The 24,633-nt window shown below is 34.5% G+C and overlaps 1 protein-coding gene across 2 annotated transcripts in view; it reads right to left on the bottom strand.

Annotated features, from left to right (window-relative positions):
* Positions 1 to 5,250: 5,250 nt before the first annotated feature.
* The window catches only part of LOC134695193 (carnosine synthase 1-like), a 53,381-nt gene continuing 33,998 nt past the window's right edge, over positions 5,251 to 24,633 (bottom strand). The window contains exons 2-6 of one of the 2 annotated variants that reach the window (XM_063556405.1): positions 10,472 to 11,281; positions 9,884 to 10,064; positions 8,827 to 9,123; positions 7,927 to 8,189; positions 5,251 to 7,422 (exon numbers count right to left, since the gene is read on the bottom strand). In XM_063556405.1, coding sequence (XP_063412475.1) covers positions 6,184 to 7,422; positions 7,927 to 8,189; positions 8,827 to 9,123; positions 9,884 to 10,064; positions 10,472 to 11,281 — 2,790 coding nt within the window. In that variant the 3' untranslated portion in view covers positions 5,251 to 6,183. The remainder of the gene's footprint in view (positions 7,423 to 7,926; positions 8,190 to 8,826; positions 9,124 to 9,883; positions 10,065 to 10,471; positions 11,282 to 24,633) is intronic. The other variant, XM_063556403.1, reaches the window with a different exon arrangement.

Genomic DNA, 24,633 nt, shown 5'->3' with positions numbered 1-24,633 from the left:
TAGTTTGCCGTTTTGTTTCACGCCGGATGCATTCCTTGTTTTATCGTTGTTGCCCAGATTTTCAAACCGTCTCGAAGTAAAGTGATAACTGTTTAAAAAAAAAAGATCCCTAAAACGTTCAATGCACGAACTGCATATGCTTATTTTTTTTTTCTTTTATATAAGTTTGAATTTTTTACTATTAATTTATTATTTTGAATTTAGCTTAATTTTACTTTTCATTATTTTTTTTGAAATCCGTGATAAAAGAATTACGTTTTATGATTTGAAAGTGACGTATAGACCCAATGGGTCGGGTGTATTTTATTGTGTATATAATATATTGTACTTTACTGAAATGTGATTACACATGTCACTATAATAAAAAAAAAAAATACTATTTACTTACTTATTGAAAGCACTCTTCTCGGAAATTCGAAAAAAAAAATACTATTTACTTACTTATTGAAAGCACTCTTCTCGGAAATTCGAAAACATCTTCATGACGATATGTGCATGTTTTCATATTACATACAAGTTTTATCATTTGTCAGCAAAAAGTTCATCTATTGGCAATTAAACCAGAAATGAGAGGAACATTTTATACACTGTATTTATGCAGCAAACTCTCACAAAAAGAAAAAGTAAAGAAAAAGAAAAAAACAACATTACAAAACATTAAGGTCTTAAAGTTTCCTTAAGTAGAGGAAAGACCTTTAAAACAGGTCATCCAGCGATTCGATTCCTATTGTCATACAAAAGCAGTAAAAATGTATCAATTTGATGACAGAACGAGACTCAATGTTTCATTAGATAAATCCATATGCAATAACAATTTCAAAATTTTCCGAAAAACTAAGGATTTTCTTACCCCCAGGAGTAGATTACCTTAGCCGTATTTGGCACAACTTTTTGGAATTTTGGGTCCTCAATGCTCTTCAACTTCGTATTTGTTTGGCTTTTCAACTGTTTTGATCTGAGCGTCACTGATGAGTCTTATGTAGACGAAACGCGCGTCTGGCGTATTAAATTATAATCCTTGTACCTTTGATAACTATCAGCATTGTGTAGTACAAAACATCTGCTGAAATTGTTATTGCATATGAAAAAAAAAGATGATAACACTTTTCCTGTTTTAACAAAAGACATTGCTCTTTTTATAACGAGAGAAAAAGATTTTTTTCATCACTTCTTCATATGTAAATATGATGAAGTCATCTTTCGTCTTTTGGGCTGACGCCCCTCATATACGAAAAGCCTACAGGTAATAAGAACTATTATCGTCCTTCCCTACGCCTATATCACTCTGCTCTGTCGCTCAGTAATTCTCGTATCAAAACTTCAAAACGAGACCAGGCATTATCAGCGACGTCACAATGTTAGAGGAGAAGTTATCAGCGACGTCATAATGCGAGAGGAGACGTTATCAATAGATATAGGAAGATGTGGTGTGAGTGCCAATGAGAAAACTCTCCATCCAAATAACAATTTAAAAATTAAACCATTATAGGTTAAAGTACGGCCTTCAACACGGAGCCTTGGCTCACACCGAACAACAAGCTATAAAGGGCCCCAAAATTACTAGTGTAAAACCATTCAAACGGGAAAACCAACGGTCTAATCAAGCTTGCTTTCGTCAAGAGTAAAACTGTCTTAGGGAGACGAAACAAGACCATTAATAAAACGATAAATAGATAATCGGGTTTTCTACGTATAGATATCGTAAAATATCAGCCGCTCGACACAATATGAAACTTTTTAGCTCGTTCGCTACGCTCACTCGCCAAAAAGGTTCACATTGTGGCTCGCGGCTGATATTTTACGATATCAATGTGTAGAAAACCCGATAATCTATACGTACACGCGTCAAATTTCAAATTGGGTTAAACTTTTGCTGAACCCGTATTTAATTTATCAAATATATAACCCTATACATTTTCCAATCCATATCATAAAGCTAATGATGTGCTGGCTGTTTGGTGTTGCTATCCTGCTATTTCTTTTAGTGTATAATATCTGATATGAATGTAAACATGTTACTCATTTTGCCGTATGTTAACCTTACCTTGACCATTCTCATGCCAGAAGGTGGCTACAGAAATAGTCTTAAAATTAAGAATTGAAATATGAAAATATGTCAAATAGACAACAACCCGACCAAAGAGCAGAAAACAGCCGACGGTCACCAATGGGTCTTAAACGCAGCGAGAAAATCCCGCACCCGGAAAAGTTAAGTTTACTTTTTATTACAAAAAAATGACTTTATATTAATATTACAGTTATTTTCAATCTGATTGAACGCAGATCTCTCATTTTTTCCGTTAGATTTTATTGATTCTGTTTTAACAAACACATCTGACGTGGCAATATGGTAATGATAGTTCCCAGGTAATTCTTATAAGACAGGATTTTATACTTTACAGTTGTTGACGTATAACCTTTCTTTAATAGACATCCCCGCTCGCATGAAAAATTTAACCTTGACAATGAACCATAAAAATGAGGTTAAGTTCAGATGGTACCCGCCAGAATTATATGTATCCCTTATAATCATATCAAAAACCACAAATACTTGACCTTATGGTTAAAATATCTGAAAAACGTAACTGATCACGTAACTGATCACGTAACTTTAACCTTGATCCCAGATCCTTAAATGAGGTCAAGGTCAGGTATCCCCTGCCTTACAGCGAGTCTCATTGGCAATCATATTGCACCTTTTTTTCTAGACTTTACCAGTGACACATATACCAAATATAGTTATCACATTATTCATTATAATTGGGACATTCGCAAAACAAACAAAAAACAAATTATTTTTAAGCAGCGAAAATGAGATCAAGGACAACAGACATATGACAGACGGAAACTTCGTTGAACATGTATAAGATACATTTATCAAACATGTCCATATCATCTTCTCCTCTGGCATGTATTACTTTTTTTCTAATAATTTATGCCACTCGACACAAAATAAAACACACAAAGTCACCAAAATAAGACAACTACAGCTCGTGATCAAACAGAGTTGGGAAAATCTTAAATCGTGCCAAATTCTTAATCAACAGAGTGGAGTCTTATCTCCTATATGTTGTTTCAAGGAAAAGCTGTAGGGTTAACGAAAACGAACGGACAATGCCATTGAAAAAGACCAACATAACAAACTATAGAAAACTAAAGAAAGAGCAACACGAACCCCACCAAAAACCGGGATTGTTCTCAAGTGTCGCAGAAGGGAAAGCAGGTCCTGCTCCATCGTGTATAAGACAGTACAACTGTAAGGGTACAATTGAAGAGTGTAATCAATAAAACTGTAAATGCAATAACCTAAATAAACAACAAATGCAAAACAGAAATTTTAAACAAAATACCGCATAAACCTGTACTACTTTTAACAGATGACCATGAATTTTGTCCCATTGAAACAAAACACTCATCTGATTTTCGCATATTTAAGACAAACAAGTAATCGAGCTCAATCTATTGGAGGCAAACTGTTGTTACTTTTGTGGCGATCATTTGTTGTAAATGTGTTTGTATTAATTTGTTGGTGTCCCATCTCATTTTAGCTTTTTTGGCTTGTAGCTTTTATTTCACTCATCTTTTTTTCTTCCCATGTCAGCACCCAAGTTTATTCTAGATTTCATTGTATCGACCTCAGTTAGCCTGTTCTTGGAAAACAAACCATGATGATAACACCATGACAAATAAGAGAGAAAGAGAACACCATGACAAATAAGAGAGAAAGATAACACCATGACAAATAAGAGAGAAAGATAACGCCATGACAAATAAGAGAGAAAGATAACACCATGACAAATAAGAGAGAAAGATAACACCATGACAAATAAGAGAGAAAGATCAGACAAACAACAGCATACAAAACAAAACATAGAAAACAAATGACAGAGCGACATGAGCCTAACTAATCACAGGTGCCCTGAAATGGTATCCTGCTCCACACTATTCCTGTATGTACATGTTAAAATCAGGAACTTCGTTATGGTCTCTTTTATGTCATTTTAATTTGAGCCGATCATTTTCAGATGAAGCATTTTTTTAATTACTTGCGCAATATATTTGGCTGTAAATATTCTACGAGGAACGTTTTGTTAGCCTTTTAGTGGTACATTTTTCTTAAATCCGTTTTAAGCAGTTGTTGAAAACTTTTTAAAATTTGTAAGTCGGTGTGGTGTATCATGATCTAAAAATATACAGTGTATGTCTCTGGTCTTTGTATCAATTGCTGGCATCGGATATCTATGGGGAGTTTATTAATTTTCAGCAGCGGTGTTCAGTAATTAATACGCAATTTTTTTGTTGTCCATGTAAACAGTTGCCGATCAGGACTGACCAGACTAATGGATTTCAACTTCTGTTGAAAAGTATTTAGAGTTAAGTGCACAATGTTTTAAGTTTGTTTTGGGTTGTATTCTCAGATATCCTCGATCTCAAATTGTGTAGGTGAAGAGTGTATTTGTCTGTCCCAAGTCAGGAAACCGTAATTCAGTGATTGTCGTTTGCTTCTGTATATCAAGATTGTATTTTGGTCATTGTTTTATTTCAATCTAAAGCAGGCCGTTAGTTTTTTCATTTGTCAGGGGTCTTTTTTTTTATCTTACAGTGCGGTTTGTGTTTTGATCATTGTTGAAGGCCGCAAAGTGACCTATTGTTGTTAAATTCTATGTCATTTGTCTCCGATGCAGCACAGGTGCTTGAGGACAGGATCCTGTATGAGCCCCATATAGTCCCTCCCCCCCCCCTTTTTTTTTTTTTTAATCATTTATCTCAGATTTTTCGATATATATCACTTATTTGTACCATATATATACTAATATACCATATTTATACTCTAAATATGCATGTTTACTATCAACGTGAATCTCGACTATTCGCTCTATAGTCGAGATTCACGTTGATAGTAAACATGCATATTTAGAGTATAAATATGGTATATTAGTATATATATGGTACAAATAAGTGATATATATCGAAAAATCTGACATAAATGATTAAAAAAAAAAAAAAAAAAAGGGGGGAGGGACTATATAGGGCTCATACAGGATCCTGTCCTCAAGCACCTGTGCGATGCAGTAGTCTTATTGGCGATCATACTTTAACGTTCTTTACACATACAAATATAGCTAGATGATCAAGGTGAACGACCATTTGATATTCTGGGGGGGGGGGGGGGGTGTAGGAATCTTTTCGGATTGATCATTGATAATTTAATGTCAACTCGGTTGCTACAGTAACACAGGCTTCCTACCAGGACAACTTAATATCTTTTTCAAGTCCTCCTGCGCCCCTCACCTTCAAGAAATCAAATCAGATTCATTCAATCATCGAATCTTAGCTGCAAACAAATTTCTTCATAAAATTAAGATTTATGATAATCCAAATTGTACTTTTTGTAATAGAGAAATTGAAACATTAGAACATTTATTTTGGGAATGTGAACATACACAATTATTATTAGAACAGATTGAAAATTGGTTTCTGACCAATGGAATTAGTGTACTTTTTACACAAGAAGTTTTTTTGTTTGGTAACTCTGCAAAAATATCAAAAGGCAATGCAGAAAATACTATTTTTCTTACCATAAAGCAATATATTTATAATTCGAGATGTTTTAAAAAAATTCTTACATTAAACTCAGTAAAAGAAAAGATGAAATATGTGTATGCAATGGACAAAAATATTGCTATGAAAAACAAATGTGAACATCAGTTTCTCAGAGAATGGAATGTTTTTGATATATTACTTAGTTAAATACAAAAATGTATATACTTTACATTCAATATTATACATGTTATAAATGAAAATGCTGCTCTCTCTCTCTCTCTCTCTCTCTCTCTCTCTCTCTCTCTCTCTCTCTCTCTCTCTGGTGTTCAAACTGCTTTACTCTTTATCTTATTTTTATTTTTATTTTTATTTTTATTTTTATTTTATCTTTATTTTTTTATTTTTTTTTTTTTGTTTTAAACTTAACAAATTAACAAAATACAAAATTGATTTCCAATGCAATGACTAAGTTTGTTAATATATACAAAGTTCCTAGCTCTACAAGTCCGCTATTCTTGAAATGTACAATTGGTGAATGATTTATATGAATGATACAAGCGGTAATCGCTAAGCAATGATAAATGGTTTTTATGAATGATTGTAGCGATAATCGCTGAGCACACCTATCACTAACCGTCATTATTTGAAATGACTCAACAGATAGTTATAGTCATAGTTATTTGTATTCAAACCAAGAGCATTGCCGATATTGATCAGTTTAGCTTTGGCTGTTTCCAAGTTCTTGTCCATGACAGCAATGTTTGCAAATGGTTCCTCATCATTTTCACTACCACATTCGTCTAATGACGGCTCCAGCTGGTTATATCTGACAATATTTTCAGAAACCAACGCATTTAAGAATTTCAAGCTGTTTGGATTTTTTAATTGTTGTTTGTGTACGGACGACAGACACATCATTCCCATCAGAGTGCATTTAGGTTGCACATTTGAGATTACTGGTCTGATACCCAAAGAAACCATGAAAGCGTAGAGTAAAAGATCATGCCCGTAGCAAGTCTTGATCCAGTCCCGGAGATAGAAACCTCCCATTCTAGCATTGATCTCAATTAATTTTGGTCCTGTTTTTGTCATTTTCATTTCAACGTTGAACACTCCAGTTACGAGTCCGATTTCCGTACAACACTGATATGCAGATGTTATAAGCTGCCCTCTCCTATCTAATGGTAGGCATGTTGGCAGCAAGGCTGCTGTTTCTGTGTAAGACCCTTTCCTACATGGTCCATTATCCGAGATAAATGCACCAACAAGCTGCCTCTGGAATATAATGATATCTATGTCGTGTTCTGTACCATCAATTCTCTCCATCAGCATAATGTCGTTACCGTGACCGAGCCCAACACCAGGGTGATCTTCGTCTTTCTGGAGAATTGATGATAATTGTTGCCATATATTAATACACTCAACACGGTCTGCGACAGGTTTGACCCCAACGCCACTTGATCCATATTCCAATTTTAATACAGCAGGTAGTCTAATCTTTTCCAAAGCCTTGTCGACGTCTTCTTCACTTTTGATAGAACAGCAGATACTGGAATACAGATGAGATCTCGGGAAATGAGGTATATCGTCGGTTCTTGACCGTAACACGTTTTGTGTCCAACTTTTCCTTTTAGCAATTTGGGCTGGTTGTTTTCCTGGACCATTCAATTTAAGCATGTCACATATTGTTGCGGCTAAGGGACCACAATCCTCCCAAAAGGTAACGCACCCATCGACATCTATTCCTTTGTCTTTAAGAATTTTAATAATGGCTGTAGCATGTTCTTCGTCTTGTTTATGGTCGAGAAAATCGTACTGAATGAATTTTGTGCACCTCGATGCACCAAAGCATGACTGATTCGGTTCAACAAGAACAACCTAAAAGGTACAGAAAAGCATAAATTATAATATATTTTTCTACACAACAGTTCATTGGCACTAGTCGAAAAGCATCAAATTAAATAGTACAAGTTAAAATTGAAACACTTGGAATTTGAAACTTAAAATGCCAGGAATTTCTTGTACCGACTCGTTTGTTACCTAATTATAGAAAGTCTATGGTCATGTGTGGTTTTTTTTTGTTAATGCGCCAATATGAGTTACGAATCCCATAAAAATATCAACCCACTGCTTTCTGATCAGATGATCATGATGATGATAGTTGTCTCATTGGCAATCATGTGTATATTTACTAGTACATATATAGCAATTTTAAAAAGGGGGGTGGGGGGTTCCAACTTTATGCTCCCATTCAAATGCATTGATCCCCCCCCCCCTTTGGATGCGCCAATGAATATAAAAGAATATCTTTTGAGACAAAGAATTATATCTCATATATCTCAAACAAATAGAAATGTTTCATGACGTCATAAATCGACTTACATTAATACCAAATGATTTATAGCTTTCCCATATAAACTTCTTGCTGAAACCTCCAGCTCCGACTACAACGACAGTTTTGTCTTGCATGGCAAACAGCTGTGAACGTCTTATCATGGTCTCAACTAGTGGTTTCACTGCTTCTCCCTGTCTATGGGGATTTAAGAACTCAAACAACTGACAATTAAAGGTACAGTCATGACTGTTCACTTCTATTCCTACTGCTTCTAACTGTCCATCTACCATTCCCAGAACGTAGTCAATACCTATAAGGAATAATTAAGAAAAATCAATTATTAATTTTTAATGCAAGTATGATTAGTTTATTGTCGTCTCTATTATTAAACATGTCTACCATGTTAGTTGGTAGACAGGATGCTTGGAAACATTTTTGGAACTTGATGCACTAATGATATTTTTTCAAGTTTTGTTCTCATTGGCTGAAATATTTTAAAACGATGCAAACCAAGAAATGCTACATTTGTGAACAGCTCACATGCCCTTTTAGGTCAGATCAGATAGAAAAGATTCAGCATTTGAATAAACCCTGAATATAATATTCAATATATTGTGAAATGAAGCACAGTTTAATTTTATCCATGAACTTATTATTTTTTTGTTCAAAGGGAAATAACTCAAACGGAATAAATCATATTCTATTCCTTTGCTTCTGAAAAGATCCAAACTCAACAACGAAAACAACTAAAATGGTGAAAATTGAACTTGACCTTCATTTAGTCACATGAAACTACAAATTTATTTAAATTTGAAAAGATTTCATCAACGCGTTTTCATGTTTTAAATGAACAGAGACTTTTTGACATCCGTGCGCCCGCCCGCCGCCCGTCGTACACCCCAAATAATTTCATCCGGTTAAAAAATACAGAAAGAAAAAAGACATACCTATAAGGTCAGTTCGTGCTCCAACGCCTCCTTTGATATCTGTAGACAGACCACGCTCATATTCAATAATACGCTCCATGACCTTTTCTGAACCTGTGGAAACTTTATCTAATAAACGATTCATTTCATCTTCTTCCATATTCCACATTTTCATTGTTGTTTCAAAAGTTTGGGGAATAGTGTTGTTGCCATTGATTGGTTGATGTTTCAGACCTATCCCACAAGCCATCTGTGTTGTGATTGGTGTATCGTCTACTCTTCTACATACAGTGGTCCTCCATCTGAACGAGTAATCAGCTGAAAAATAAATAATTGTTTCCACAATTAATATATAATTGGATGTCCGGGGTTAATTATCGATGATTGCTTCATTTAATTTTTTTAGAAAAGGTAACTAAAAATATCTTGTTTTTTATTTAAAAGAAAAACATGTCCCCTATACCTCACCCCATCATACAAGACTGCCTTTAAACATCATTTGCTGTCTTCTCTGATGTAATCAATTCAAGATAAACAAGTTATATTATAACAAGAATGTGTCCCCAGTACATGAATGCCCCACTTGCACTATCAATTTCTTTGTCCAGTGGACCGTGACATTGGGGTAAAAACTCTAATTTGGCATTAAAATTAGAAAGATCATATCATAAGGAACATGACCAGAAAACATAATGCCCCTCTACTATCGTAGGTGGGGCATAAAAAATAAGATGTGGTATGATTGCCAAATAGACAACTGTCTTTAAAAGACCAAATGACCTAGAAACTAACAACTATCGGTCACCTTTATCAAGGAGTAAAACCCATACCGCATAGTCATCTTAATAGGGCCCAAATGTAAATCAATTCAAACGGTATAATACATATATCCAAGAGCAGGGGCGGATCCAGATATTTCTAAAGGGGGTTCCTAACCTGGACAGGAGAAAGGGGCTTCCAACGATGTGTCCCCATTCAAATGCATTGATCGTTAAAAAAAAGATGGGGTCAAACCCGCAACCCTCCCCTGGACACGCCACTGCAAGAGTTACATTGTTAAACACGAATATAATATTACCTAATTCTGGATTTGCAGCTTCTACAGGTTCATAAAACGTTTCAACCAGGACTGTGTTCTCCAATTCCAATATAGCCAGCAAGTCAAGTACAGCTTTACAAATTTCTTCCACATTTTTCACTTTATGGAACGTCACACATCTACTACCGTGCCACATGGTACCAGAGGGTTTTACCACGATCTATTTATAGATAAATATACAAAATAAATACAATAGATACAAATACGTTTTTGGACTTGTGGTGTTGTATAAAAAGATTGTGATATGCAAGTATTTATTCCTTCTTTTTAAACGTTTATCAGTCCCGTTTTTTTTATAACAGAAAAAACCTTTAAAAGAGGCAAAATTTTTCATCAAAAGAACGTACCATTTTTGGTTGGGTTTGTGTGGTAATTTTTTTGTTTTAACTTGTTACTAATAATTTTGTCTTTTTCTATCTAATCTGTCTTTTCGTCAAATTCTAATCCTTCCTTGAAAAAAATATTGTACATGTATTGCCCTTGAGTTTTAAATTTTGTTCTTACTTTAAAAAAAAATTATGTAATATACTACAACGTAACCTTTCAGAAAAAACAATTTTAACATACCTTTTCAAATGATCTGACTCTCTCCATATTCAGGAACTGACGTATGTTTTCTTCTACGTAATTATCTATGCCGTCTTTATTTTCGACGATCAAAACTTTCATGTTTGCGTCTTCTGGAATATTGTATTCATACGATGGTTTGTATGCAATAGCTAGGGTTTCTGGGTAATTTACTCCCGCTTCCGCCATCCATATACGTGACAGTAGTTTATCGTCTACATACTTGCACAGCTCAACAGAACTTGACATTGGACAGTCCAAGTCCTGCTCAAGTTCCACACCATCATTTCTTTGGCCATTGGTGACCGCCTTTGTGAAAAAATTTACAAAATAGGAACACCGTCTAGGGGTCGGAAAGACATCGACATAGGTTGTTCCGGACCGATCAAATACGATTGCTTTCTTGACCAACAGCGAATGCAGACCTTCAACTTTATTAGATTTCTCCTTCACAACCCATGTTGGCGACAACACGAGTAGCATATCGCCCGGACATTGGCGCCCACCTTCTAGCAGTATCGCCAGGCATTCCCTTGGTGATGCTAAAACAACTATTGCGACTTCCGTATCATGCTTTCGTGTCCTCGGCTGTTTCGTTCTGTCGAAAGTCTCGGGAAGGTTGTTTTGAAACAAGCTGTACTGTAAAGCATTGTAGTAATCTTGAATGTTGACGTCATCTTTGTTCAGTGAGACAGACGGGTCTGGTGGTGAAAGGTCGACATCAGTGTCCCAGGCGGTATAGCTACCACAGGTAGTGGTATATTCTACTGCTTTATGGGCTAATTCCTCCTGCTTCTGTAGTATATGGTTCTGAAATATAAAAACAATCTTTGAGCTGATTTTTTATAATATAGGAATTTATTATAAAACGATCGTCATGTATACATATTCAATATGACTCTTTCTCTCTGGAAGTGGTTTGGAAAAGGGGGGGGGTCGAGAAAATTGTTTTGTAAAACTGTAATAATTAGTAGATAATTAAATGAAATGTAATAAATACCAGCAGTAAGTGTATTTTTTTTTTTATAAACTATGGTTTTAACCATTTAAATGGGGAACTTTTCTGTTTCATAAAAATATAAATGAGGATAAAGGTATTCATTGTAGTATGCAATTGTTTTCACTTGACCAACTGCCCATAAATTTGACATATAAATTTGACAATGAACACTATGTTCAAGTTAAGTCGCAGGTGCTATATATCGTATAGTAGCTCATATAACCATAAATAAATTATTTCAATATATCTGTAATTTTTTTTGAAATTACAAAAAGCGGGTAATTCTTTCCCTTTTTGATGATTTTTTGAATTGTGTGTATTTACTTCTTTTGACGTCTACTTTATGTTTTGTATCAAAAACAAAATGATATGTGGTAATGGAGGAAGGACCGAGTTTGTTAGAGTTCATGGGGAGAGGGGGAGGGGGCAAACATTCGGAAAAAGGTCTTTTACAATTTAGGCGTGCGAGAGTCTCGTTATTCGATCATGTCTATTCAGTGCAAAAAAACACAGAGCATGCAGTGGTTTAAAATATATTTATAAGGCGTGGGTTGTTATTTTAGGTATTTCAGCAAAGGCACTAGCCAATCAAAAGCAACTGAATAAATTATGTTTATTAGCAAATATCCAAATATGTGCTCAGAATATTATGTTAGAATACATTGCTGGCAAAAATAAGTTTTACTTTATGTACATGATGTACAATAAAATCAGGGGCGGATCCAGACATTTTTAAAGGGGGGGGGGTCCCAACCCAGAGTAAAAGGGGGGGGTTCAACTATATGCTCTCATTCAAATGCATTGATCGTCCAAAAAAGGGGGGTTCCAACCCCCGGAAACCTCCCCCCCCCCAGGATCCGCCAATGAAAATATCCAATAAACGGAACAAAATATCCTTTTGAATTAAGAGACGAAAAGATAAGAACATTTTTGGGAGGTAGCTATTTATTCCAGAAGCAGTACAACTTTTATGTATAACGCACAATTAACAACCCCCCTTCCGTACATCCTGCAGAATTCATTGGTAGGTAGAAAAGTGACGTTAAGTGAAAGTATTGCTTTAGATAGGGGAAGACAGTGTTCATTGCTGAGAAAAACACGGTGACTCATGGCATAAGCATTCTATCAACGCATGTCTATCTTAAGAATGTATGCAAAAAAAGGGGGGGGGGGGGGGGGGGTAAAGGGAAAAAGCTTTATAACTTAATTTTTCTATTTATCGATACATGCGGTCTTTTAAACATTTTTACGTTTATAATTACATATTTAACCCTCTTACTGCGGGAAGGACATATGTGTCCTCCCCTGGCTTACTGCGGGAAGGACATATATGTCCTTTGTGTAAAAAAAATGATTATTTTTTCCCTTTCGTAATATTTCGGGAAAAAACATATCCTTCAATTATTGAATACATTTTATATATGTTATTCATGTGGTTATTAGTTTTGTTGTTGTTTTCTTTTTTACCTCATTACGTCATATATTATTTGACGTCATTCGACGTCGTAATTGATTTGACGGCATGATAGCGCTATCAAATTTTAGAATGAACAATTTGTATGCTTTTATTGATAAGATAAAAAAAGAATCATAGTATAAAACAGAAGGGGGAAAAAAACAACATCAACAAATGACCATTAAGCAATACAAACAAAACTATTTGCTAATTGGTTTTCAGTAGTTCTTGTGCCCAACAATAAATAAATATTTAAAACAAATGTCCTTAACTCTTTTAGATTTGGAGGGACACATACATACTAAGTCTTGAACTTGATGCTTGCCTTGGTTTTCTTACCTCTTTAAAAACAAATTAATTAAACAACGAAAAAGTCTACGTTGGTATAAAATAAGTCCACAATTAATTTACTGACCCGAAGTGTAAAATTGGCGGCATAAAATAGCATTCTGCATTTAAATGTTTTTATGCATTATTAGCTATTATAAACTTTAGTTTATGTGCAAAAATGGATAGATACTATGGAGTTAAATTAAATAAAACCCGTTAGGAGCAGGAATCAGCCAAAAACTGAGAAAAGCCTTTACCGTAAAGTCAGCTAAAGAAGGCCCCGACATGAACAAAATGTAAAATTAAAATGAAAACTAACGGCATAATTTATAACAATGTACATATGTAGTTTATGAAAAACATATGTGACAGATATGATCCAACGACAACCACTGAATTACAGACTCATGACTTGGGACGTAAACAAAAGAGTGTGCTATCTTTATTTTCCGGTCATTTTTTGTTTGACAAATGTTGTTACCTTTTGAAATATTTGCTGCTGAAAACTTATGTCTTACTTAATAAATTTTGTGTTATAGTTTTTTTATATCCTGCCTTTCAACCTTTCAGTCAAGTGTTCTTATTATATATATAATTTTATAACGCGTGGATTGTGATGACTAATGCACCACATTGAAACTGTATTTATACCAATAGAAGATCAGAGTTTCACATTTTAACGGCAAATATTGAAATTCCTTTACATTTATTCAATGAAGTAACACCATACTATGTTTAAATTTGAGACCAGTAAACATTTTTAAAACTCATATAATGATATATCATGCTGATACTGAATACGGTGCTTTAAACAAAATTCTATGTTTTTTCTAGTATACTTCACGTGCTATATAAGTTGGGGGAAGGGGTGGGGGGGTGATAAAAATCGAAAGATGTAATAAAATATCTTTTCTAAATATGTGTAAATATTAGATTGAATGAAGTACGCATATAAATTCGGAAGGGCCCTCTAATTATTTATCCTATAAATCTATACACATTGATGTTTACAAATAGTATAAATATACCATTGAACAATATTAAGCAAAGAAATTAAAATTAAGCAGTTATTAACGAAAATATTAGAACCGAACCTAAAAAATAAGAAACAGGTATGCAATGATATTACAGTTAAGAAGGGATTTTATGGTGGTAATTAGTAAGTAAAAATGTGTTTGATTTGGATTTGTCAATCTTCAAGCATCAATGTGATATATTAATGAATATGAAAAATTAAATATGATATGAATAGATATAAGAAGATGTGGTATGAGTGCCAATGAGACAACTCTCCATCCGAGTCACAATTTATAAAAGGAAACCATGATAGGTCAAAGTACATGCTTCAACACAAAGCCTCAGCTGACTCCGAACAGCAAGCTATAAAGGACCTGAAACAATTCTAGTGTAAAACAAAACAAACGGAAACACCAACGGTCTAATCTATATAAAAAACGAGAAACGAGAAACACTTATGAACAACACCAACAAACGACAACTACTGAACATCCAGTGGCGGATCCAGAGGGGGGGGTCCGGGGGTGCGCACCCCCCCTTTATTTTTGCCGATAAATGCATTTGTATCGGGACATATGTTTTGCACCCCTCCCCCCCCCCCCCCCTTTGCCCTGGGTTAGCACCCCCCTTTCGAAAATTCCTGCATCCGCCCCTGACATCAGTATAACTTAGAAAAGAATAACAGTAGTAAACACAAGAAATATTTCAAGTGATGACACTAGAGTCGGTGCAACCATCATCTACACAGAAAAGGGAACAAGACGATTACAGTGTATCACTGATGGAGAATATTTACGGAAACAGATCCATTTTACAGTATACATAGAAAAACATTTCACAGCATTGACATATTTTTGGCATCTTTAGTTTAAACATTTCTATTAAAAAAAAGATTGTGTGCATGTGTAAACACCATTAATCTTTAAGGTGTCTTTCTTCAGAAATTAAGGCTGAAAATTAATTGCGTCATAGTTAAGCCAATAACATGGTTTTGTTTTTAGGTGTGGCGATATTTATGTTTGGGCACATACATCCTTTATAACATTATATCAACTTGAGCATATTTAACCTAATAACATAGCACTATTCAACTCAGATTGGTTTGTATAACTTGCTAATCGTTCGACTAAAAAGCTTACATATGCTTTGTTATACCAAAATATGACAGCTTACTTCTTACGAATAAAAAATAAGTGCACAATCACTTGCTATTGAAATGGGGTGATAGACAGTTTACATAAAGGAGGGGGGTGGGGGTAGGACCTTTTTCAGGACTCCGGGATCGGGATTTCGGGACTTCAGGATTTTAAGCCCGGGATTTCGAGATCAGGACCCCTCCTAGCCTCCCTCATAAAGCACTAGCAACTGAAAGTTTCAGTAAATTTTGCGGAGATAACGCAGAATATTGTGCGTATTTCCTTTTATAATGTCCCCAATATAAAAACCTTCGGGAGAATTTATGTTTAAGTTTTCAAAAATTGGTTAAATATAATGTTACCAAATCAGTATCATATTTTTAAAATTACTCAAAATAAAATTGCTGGTGCCAACCAAATTTGTAAATATATGAGACAAGCATTTGAAAATAAAAAAAGGAGATGTCAGATGTGGTATGATTGGCAATATGACAACTATCCACCAAAGTTCAAATGAAGTGGATATAAGTACATCGTAATTACAGGCAACCGTACGGTCATTAAATTAATGAGAAAACCACAATTTAAAGTTTAAAACAATGCTTAGTGTCAGTTAGTCTACCATAAATAAATGAAGAACTTTACACAAAATAGACTTATAGTTATAGATACAGCATAATTTTATAATACATTTTCTCTTATTTTGCATTATGTTTTATTTATATTATTTGTCATGTTGTATATGTCATGTTTGTTGCAGTACACTTGGAATACGCAATGCCATCTTTTTTTTTAATATGTGTTTTATCCAATAAAATATTTGATTTGATGTAAGATGACCAACCGAAAATAAGTTAATCTGACTTGAAATTTTGTAAAGTATTATAGTGCTGTTTTGCAAAAACAGAAAGTTTTCTTCAAAACACTGCAAAGTGCTTGACTAATTGAATAGCGCAAAACTTCCTTAGGACGTGACGTGATCATCATTATGACGTTATGGGTTACACGCCATTTTTCCCACAGCCCATTAGTCCGACAGCCCATTGGTCCGACAACCCATTAGTCCGACAACCCAATAGTCCGACAACCCATTGCTCCGACAGCCCAATACTCCGACAACCCATAAGTCCGACACTTATCAAACCAAGTATTATTGTATCAGGGTAAAATAAAACTTGTCTGTGTGTATTATTACGTTTAGATATGTAATAATATATTTTAAGAAATAACTCTGTATATATTACATAAGGCTGAGGTAGTTCGAATACTTTCTTTACACTCAATTCGAAATCTGTATATAGAATAGAACAGAAAATATTATTTCACTTTCCAAATTAAAGGGTATAAAAACAGCATACATATCAAGAACAACCAGTGATGGTGCGTGCTACTGATGATGCTCCCGCACAAATACTTCGTTGTTGAGCTGTGAATCTGAGAAAGCCTCGAGATCACACCGTTTAGCTGACTTATATAAACCTTGAAAAATCATTGTATTGTAGTTCCTGCGAAAAATGTGACGAAAATTTTCAGCTTTGCTGTCATGTGAAAAGTGTTCGGTAAACAGGAATTTGTTGAGTAATGAATCTGAAAACGTATCACACGATATAGCCGGCTTCAATAAACCTTAAAGAAATCCTTGTAATGTCGTTCATGAAAAGGATGCAACGAAAATATACATGGGACGGAAGGACGAAATGACAGACGGTCTGACTTACGAGTGGACGGTTGAATGGACGGACAGACAGAGGTAAAACAGTTTATTCCCACTTTTGCGAAGCGGCGGTATAATGATTAGGTCAACTTTAAGACTTTACAATACTAATATCATAGTAATAATATGATATAACTATCTTTATAACACCGTAAGCCTCAGTCACAATAGAAGCCAAAACAAAATAGAAAAAAAACCAACTAGCACATTGATATCAAATAACAGGCAGTACCAAACCATGTACTACAAAATCAACAGAACTAACAATATAATCATCATTTGTTTCCCCTATAATAGTAAAGTTTTCTTGTGTGTTTACATCGAAGATTTATCATATTTATCTTCAAAGTTCTGACATGTGCAAGACTGAATATGCCGAAAGAGTTCCTCCCTCAAATTTTGAAAATGTGAGCATTCGATTGAAAAATGATGCTCATTCTCAACTTTATCAGCTTTACAATACGATTGTTTGAATGTCTGGCATTTTCAATTCTTAATGTATAATGGGTGAGCACCGATTCTTAATTAACATATGAACTACCTTTCTTAAAATCAATGATATCTAAATATTTTTCCCCTTGAAAACAATCTTTTAATGAAAAATAAGTGTCAAGTTTGCCACAAAACACATAATGTAGTAAGTTTTTACAATTAGACAATTTGCGAAAGACACAAGCAGAACAAGAATGTCACACATCGTCTTGGATTTCTTACTAGTTGTTATAGGCTTTTATACTGCTCTCGTTCTATTTGAACAGTATATTTGTATATTTCTATGTCATAAAGGTGTCAGACCACCAATTATAAATCCCTATCTGTTCAACCAAATTTTGCAATTTTCACAGCTTTCTAAAATTTTTACCTTAAGTTTAACTTCATAGAAACCAGGTATATCCTGAATTGTACATGTTTCAGCTTTCTACATGCCAATTTTCAGCATACCTTTAAAGCCTTCTAACAAAATAACTGACCTTTAAATAGAAGTACTCCAAAACAAAAACCTGGTTTTCTGGAAATCTAAAATTAGCATACTATGGAGCGCATTAATCCTCAATTTTTAATGCAAACTCATAGACAAGTAAATTTTGGCTCAAAATGATCTAGATATATTTATCTTTCACCAAAAGTTTCATTTCTGCAAATTTGTTTGTTAGTTTAAGGAAACACGGACATCAAAAACACTATTTTGTGTCAGAGTAGGTCTACTTTTACGTTCTAAATTGGACGGAGTAATTGGTGGTCTGACACCTAAACAGTCACCGACTCACTCGATATCACTTTTCCTCATGAATATTTTAAAAGAAAAAGAAGTTGCGGAAACGTTCATTATGTTTATAGTTCGTTCTTATGTTGTACTGTTATACCACTGTCCCAGGTTAGGGGAGGGTTGGGATCCCACTAACATGTTTATCCCCGCCACATTATTTATGTATGTGCCTGTCCCAAGTCAGGAGCCTGTAATTCAGTGGTTGTCGTTTGTTTATGTGTTACATATTTGTTTTTCGTTCATTCTTTTACATAAATAGGGCCGTTAGTTTTTCGTTTAAATTGTTTTACATTGTCTTATCGGGGCTTTTTATAGCTGACTATGCGGTATGGGCTTTGCTCATTGTTGAAGGCCGTACGGTCACCTATAGTTGTTAATGTTTGTGTCATTTTGGTCTTTTGTGGATAGTTGTCTCATTGAAAATCATACCACATCTTCTTTTTTATATGTCCGTCATATTTGTTTTTCGTTTTGTTGTAAATCATCAGTCCTGCACTTCCTTCAACCATTATAAAAGAGGCATATTTTTCTAGATTTTGAAATAAGCTCGTGATAAAAAATTGGTATCACTACAAATAAATTGAGTGTCGTCACTCAGACTATGTCTGATCGATCGCTATTGGAAGTGATGTGTACTGTCTCCGTATTTCGTGGATTCACATTCCCGAACATGATACCGTATTCATAATTGCTTATCTTTTCTGAGCACTATTTCGTCCTTGTTGTCATCTTATTTGTAAGGATCTGGGTATGTATTTGTCTCTTTGTTTTTCTCAATTTGACTAAAGCTACATTAGTCCTAATTTCTGCGACAAAATTAATTTTAAATAAAACTCAGATGAGTGATACAAGGGGTACAAAGTGTTGCAACCAAAGAGGGCGGGTAGTGTTATCCAACTCCGATATATTTCTTTATGTAGTTCATAGTGATGAAACCTCACTCCCTTGATACGCGAAAGGGAGTAACCGACGATCTAGTGAAAGAAGGTAGATCAAGACACACACAGAAAACACAGCGAACTAGAACAGCACAGACTGTTTGTGGACACACAAACGATGAAATGGTAAAGAAAAATAAAATACCCAGACACGTAAAACGAAAGATGGACCAGGGTAAGGACTGAGCAGTTGCAATAAGCATGTGTATCAACTCTAATGAACTGAGACTTACATCCCGCATGGAAAGAATAATTGGGAACAAAACGGAAAACCACAAATATTACAGAGAACGAAGTTGGTCTTTTTTAGAGAAGATTTACCCATACACATAAGAAAAATGCATTGTCGGAATAATGGGCTGTCGGAGTAATGGGTTGTCGGAATAGTGGGCTGTCGGAGTAATGGGCTGTCGGAATAGTGGGCTGTCGGGGTAATGGGCTGTCGGAATAATGGTTGTCGGACTAATGGCAGGGGTTAAAAAATCCACTAGCCCGACGCCCAGGACTAGATCATTTACGCCTCGGGGAATTAAAATGTGTAATCCGATATGCCCGACGGACTAGTAACAAAAAGTTCTTGACGTTTCCAAAATAGAAAGTGAAAAATCCCTTCATCACTATTCTATGTTAGCCAATTCGATTCAATTAAATCATCTGGGATTTGAACTGGGTTGTACATATTTTAAAAATAGAACAAATAACTCTGGCATGTCTGGTGGCCTGGTATCATGTGTTGATTGCAATTCTCGTACTTTAAATATCGATTTCTCATACCATGGCTTGGGGTATTGTACATTGCTTATCGTGCCAAGATTTTCAATTAACGGTATTTGGGGGTATGAGGTATTGATTGGTATTGACCTGTCTTGTTGCACAGCTCTTGAGCACGAAACCATGCAACAAAATATTTTTTTAATATTTTAGTACGGGAACCCCAGGAACTTCGTCAGTTTCAAAACGAAAAACGGTAGATGAAAGGAGTAACCGGGCTGAAAATTCATCCCCCAAAAATGCTAAATACGACAGGGAAAAGTCGTGGAAAAATTTTTATAGTGTCCAGGACAGAAGGGCTGCCAAGTCTTTAGCGTGAGACTCACACATGTTCATGCTTATTTGGCAGCATTTTCCTTTGATCTATTGTTTTTTTCTCTTTGATCTTTACAATTTGGCCAAAAAATCACACATTCACTTCCTGAAAAGTTGGCAGAACTGGGACACAATGATTCCCCTGGCAAGGTTGGCTGTTGCTAAGGAAAAAAACAGACAATGCTCTGTGAATATTGCCGTTAGTTGCCCAAAGCACGCAAATAAAAAGTCTGCTTTGAATGTGGGAACAACTAATATAAAAAAAGAAGATGTGGTATGGTTGCCAATGAGACAACTATCCACAAAAGACCAAAATGACACAAACATTAACAACTATAGGTCACCGTACGGCCTTCAACAATGAGCAAAGCCCATACCGCACAGTCAGCTATAAAAGGCCCCGATAAGACAATCATGACAATGTAAAACAATTCAAACGAGAAAACTAACGGCCTCATTTATGTAAAAAATGAATGAAAAACAAATATGTTACACATAAACAAAAGACAACCACTGAATTACAGGCTCCTGAGTAAGTTAGGTTAAGCACCAAAAGAATAAATTACAGATCAACAAAATTTTTTAAATACAGTGTATAATGTCTCCTTCAAAACAAAGGACACCCACTTTGTATTATGCAGCAAACTCTTGATTTTTAAGGCATACTATATATAGCTAGGGCTAGCAGGTCAGTTTTGATGGACTAGCAGTTCTTCCAACAGGGCTAGTAAAATCCTGCTGCCAATAAGTCCTGGGCTAGTTAGCTGTAACAAATTTTTTTAACCCCTGAATGGGATTTCACTGACGTTACGTCATGTCATATAAATAAAGTTATTTTAAAAAAAAAAATAAACATCTATACTTTATGTTTCGTAATTCTTCAATTATTTGAGTTAACATGCTGTTATACAAGACTGAATAACAATTTACTGTTTTTGGTATTTTTTTTCTGAAATTGACCCGTTTCTGGACAATGTTTTGAAATTTAGCTACGCACTAAGAGGGTTAACGTTAAATTTAGAAGCTAATAATGTCATTAACAAAGTATAATTTGACATGCATTCAAATGTATTTTAAATGCAACTGTACAGTCAATTTGCATTGACCGTAGATATAGTTTTTACACTCACTGTCACTGACCGTTAGCCGACTTGTTTATGATGTTGACAATGCGATTCCAATGCAACAAGGAATTAATAAGGCCCGGGAATTTTGACTTGTTCTCTTGATATTCAAAATGGTTGATTTTAAACCAAATACTTCATTTTATAGTTTGGACAGTAGCGGAGTATATAATATAAAAAGAATATAAAATTTTTAACTATTCTTTGTCTCATTTCTTTTGCACTTCCAAGCTCGAAACAGGATAGAAATGCACGACAACTTCTGGCATTCTACCTGCCGTTTTACACTTGTACATAAAATTTGCATATTTATAGACAATGTAATGTTATTCTACATGTATTACACATATTGTCATTGTTAATAGAGTGCAAATTATAGAGATGCCGGCCGGCAAAGTTAAAAGATAGGGGTATCGCCATCAAGACGTTAGAAAAACGGACGTATTTAAATATATGTCAAATGGGTCAACCAATTTTTCCAAAATTAAGTTAAGAGGGGGGTAGGGGGGTCAGTGAAAAAACTATGTGAATTAAGTTTTTTATCCTTCATTGAACTTTTGATGTCGTCCCTAAAAGGAAAAGAATGTTCTGAAAAAAATAAAGATATTGGGAAGGAAGAAAGCAATATTACTAGCAAAGAAAGTCCTGTAAGTCCTGCAAGGAAACTGGAAGAGGTTTCTGCTATACCAAGCATAACGATATTGGAAGAAGATCTTAACCAGATGCTCCGCAGGGCGAAGCTTTATACGACCGCACAGATTGAACCCTGAACGGTTGGGGCAAGTATGGACACAACATTCAAGCTGGATTCCGCTCTAAATTTGGATTGTGATTAAATAGTTGACACAGCATAGGTTTCTGACACAGAATGAATGTATTCAAATGAACTTAAAATTTTTGTTTTCTCTTAGAGCAATTCACTATGCTGTTGAATATTAATCCTCTCAAAAAAATGTTTGAAGAAATTTTCTTTTTATTTATGAAATTTCAAATGAGAAAAATTTAACCCAATTTTTTATTCACATCCCCCTTTCCCGTATTCCAAAACTAATTTCAATTATAATATTCTAATGGAGTTTGCAACAATTACTACTCATTTAAATACATGATGTAAACAAACTGCTTGTTATCACTGAATGGTAAAGATTATTTAAATTTATCAGTTGGTAGTAAAAAGTGAATATACATTGTATATTGTATATAACAAAGAGGTAGTAAAAAGTGAATATACATTGTATATTGTATATAACAAAGATTTAAGTTGATTCTGGACAAAGAAAGATAACTCCAATTAAAAAAAAATCTTGCAGATATTTCTTGCTTACTATACTGGACAAAGAAAGAAAACTCTTAATTAAAAAAAAAATTTGCTATTTCACAATATTGTGAAATTATATATTTCTTGCCATTGCACAATACTGTGCAATTGAAAAGACTAACTATTGCACAATACTGTGCAATTGAAAAGACTAACTATTGCACAATACTTAATATAATAATTTTAGATCCTGATTTGGACCAACTTGAAAACTGGGCCCATAATCAAAAATCTAAGTACATGTTTAGATTCAGCATATCAAAGAGGCCCAAGAATTTAATTTTTGTTAAAATCAAACTTAGTTTAATTTTGGACCCTTTGCACTTTAATTGAGACCAATTTTAAAACTGGACCAAAAATTAAGAATCTACATACACAGTTAGATTTGGCATATCAAAGAACCCCAATTATTCATTTTTTTATGAAATCAAACAATGTTTAATTTTGGACCCCGATTTGGGCCAACTTGAAAACTGGGCCAATAATAAAAAATCTAAGTACATTTTCAGATTCAGCATATCAAAGAACCCCAAGGTTTCAATTTTTGTTAAAATCAAACTAAGTTTAATTTTGGACCCTTTGGACCTTAATGTAGACCAATTTGAAAACGGGACCAAAAATTAAGAATCTACATACACAGTTAGATTCGGCATATTAAAGAACCCCAATTATTCAATTTTGATGAAATCAAACAAAGTTTAATTTTGGACCCTTTGGGCCCCTTTTTCCTTAACTGTTGGGACCAAAACTTCCAAAATCAATACCAACCTTCCTTTTATAGTCATAAACCTTGTGTTTAAATTTCATAGATTTCTATTTACTTATACTAACGCTATTGTGCGAAAACCAAGAAAAAATGCTTATTTGGGTCCCTTTTTGGCCCCTAATTCCTAAACTGTTGGGACCGAAACTCCCAAAATCAATACCAACCTTCCTTTTGTGGTCATAAACATTGTGTTTAAATTTCATTGATTTCTATTTACTTTAACTAAAGTTATTGTGCGAAAACCAAGAATAATGCTTATTTGGGCCCTTTTTTGGCCCCTAATTCCTAAACTGTTGAAAATAAAACTCCCAAAATCAATCCCAACCTTTATTTTGTGGTTATAAACCTTGTGTCAAAATTTCATAGATTTCTATTAACTTAAACTAAAGTTATAGTGCGAAAACCAAGAAAATGCTTATTTGGGCCCTTTTTGGCCCCTAATTCCTAAAATGTTGGGACCAAAACCCCCAAAATCAATACCAGCCTTCCTTTTATGGTCATAAACCTTGTGTTAAAATTTCATAGATTTCTATTTACTTTTACTAAAGTTAGAGTGCGAAAACTAAAAGTATTCGGACGACGACGACGACGACGACGACGACGACGACGCCAACGTGATAGCAATATACGACGAAATTTTTTTCAAAATTTGCGGTCGTATAAAAAGAGACAAGGTATATACCATTCATATATTAGTATTACATGTGATCATTTTGATGCAATCATAAGTTTTTATCATACATTAAATTGCAATCAGGGTGATGTGACGTTTAAGAAAAAACTTTGTTATACTTCTGGACAGAAAACATTTTTGTTTGAGAATATGAATTCAGATGTGTGTTCATATTTTTGTAACGTTAGCAGATAGAACATAACAGAATATCAAGTCACAAATTGGATAGGACAAAAAGACACAAACAATTTACTTATAATCATTTAATTGTTTAAATGTATTTAAGAAATTTTTTGAAAACTTTCTTTTTATAAAAGTATACGATTTAAGGTTCATT

Source organism: Mytilus trossulus, chromosome 13 (assembly GCF_036588685.1).
Source record: "Mytilus trossulus isolate FHL-02 chromosome 13, PNRI_Mtr1.1.1.hap1, whole genome shotgun sequence".
Taxonomy (NCBI): domain Eukaryota; kingdom Metazoa; phylum Mollusca; class Bivalvia; order Mytilida; family Mytilidae; genus Mytilus; species Mytilus trossulus.
This window is presented reverse-complemented; position numbering and strand designations above follow the sequence as displayed.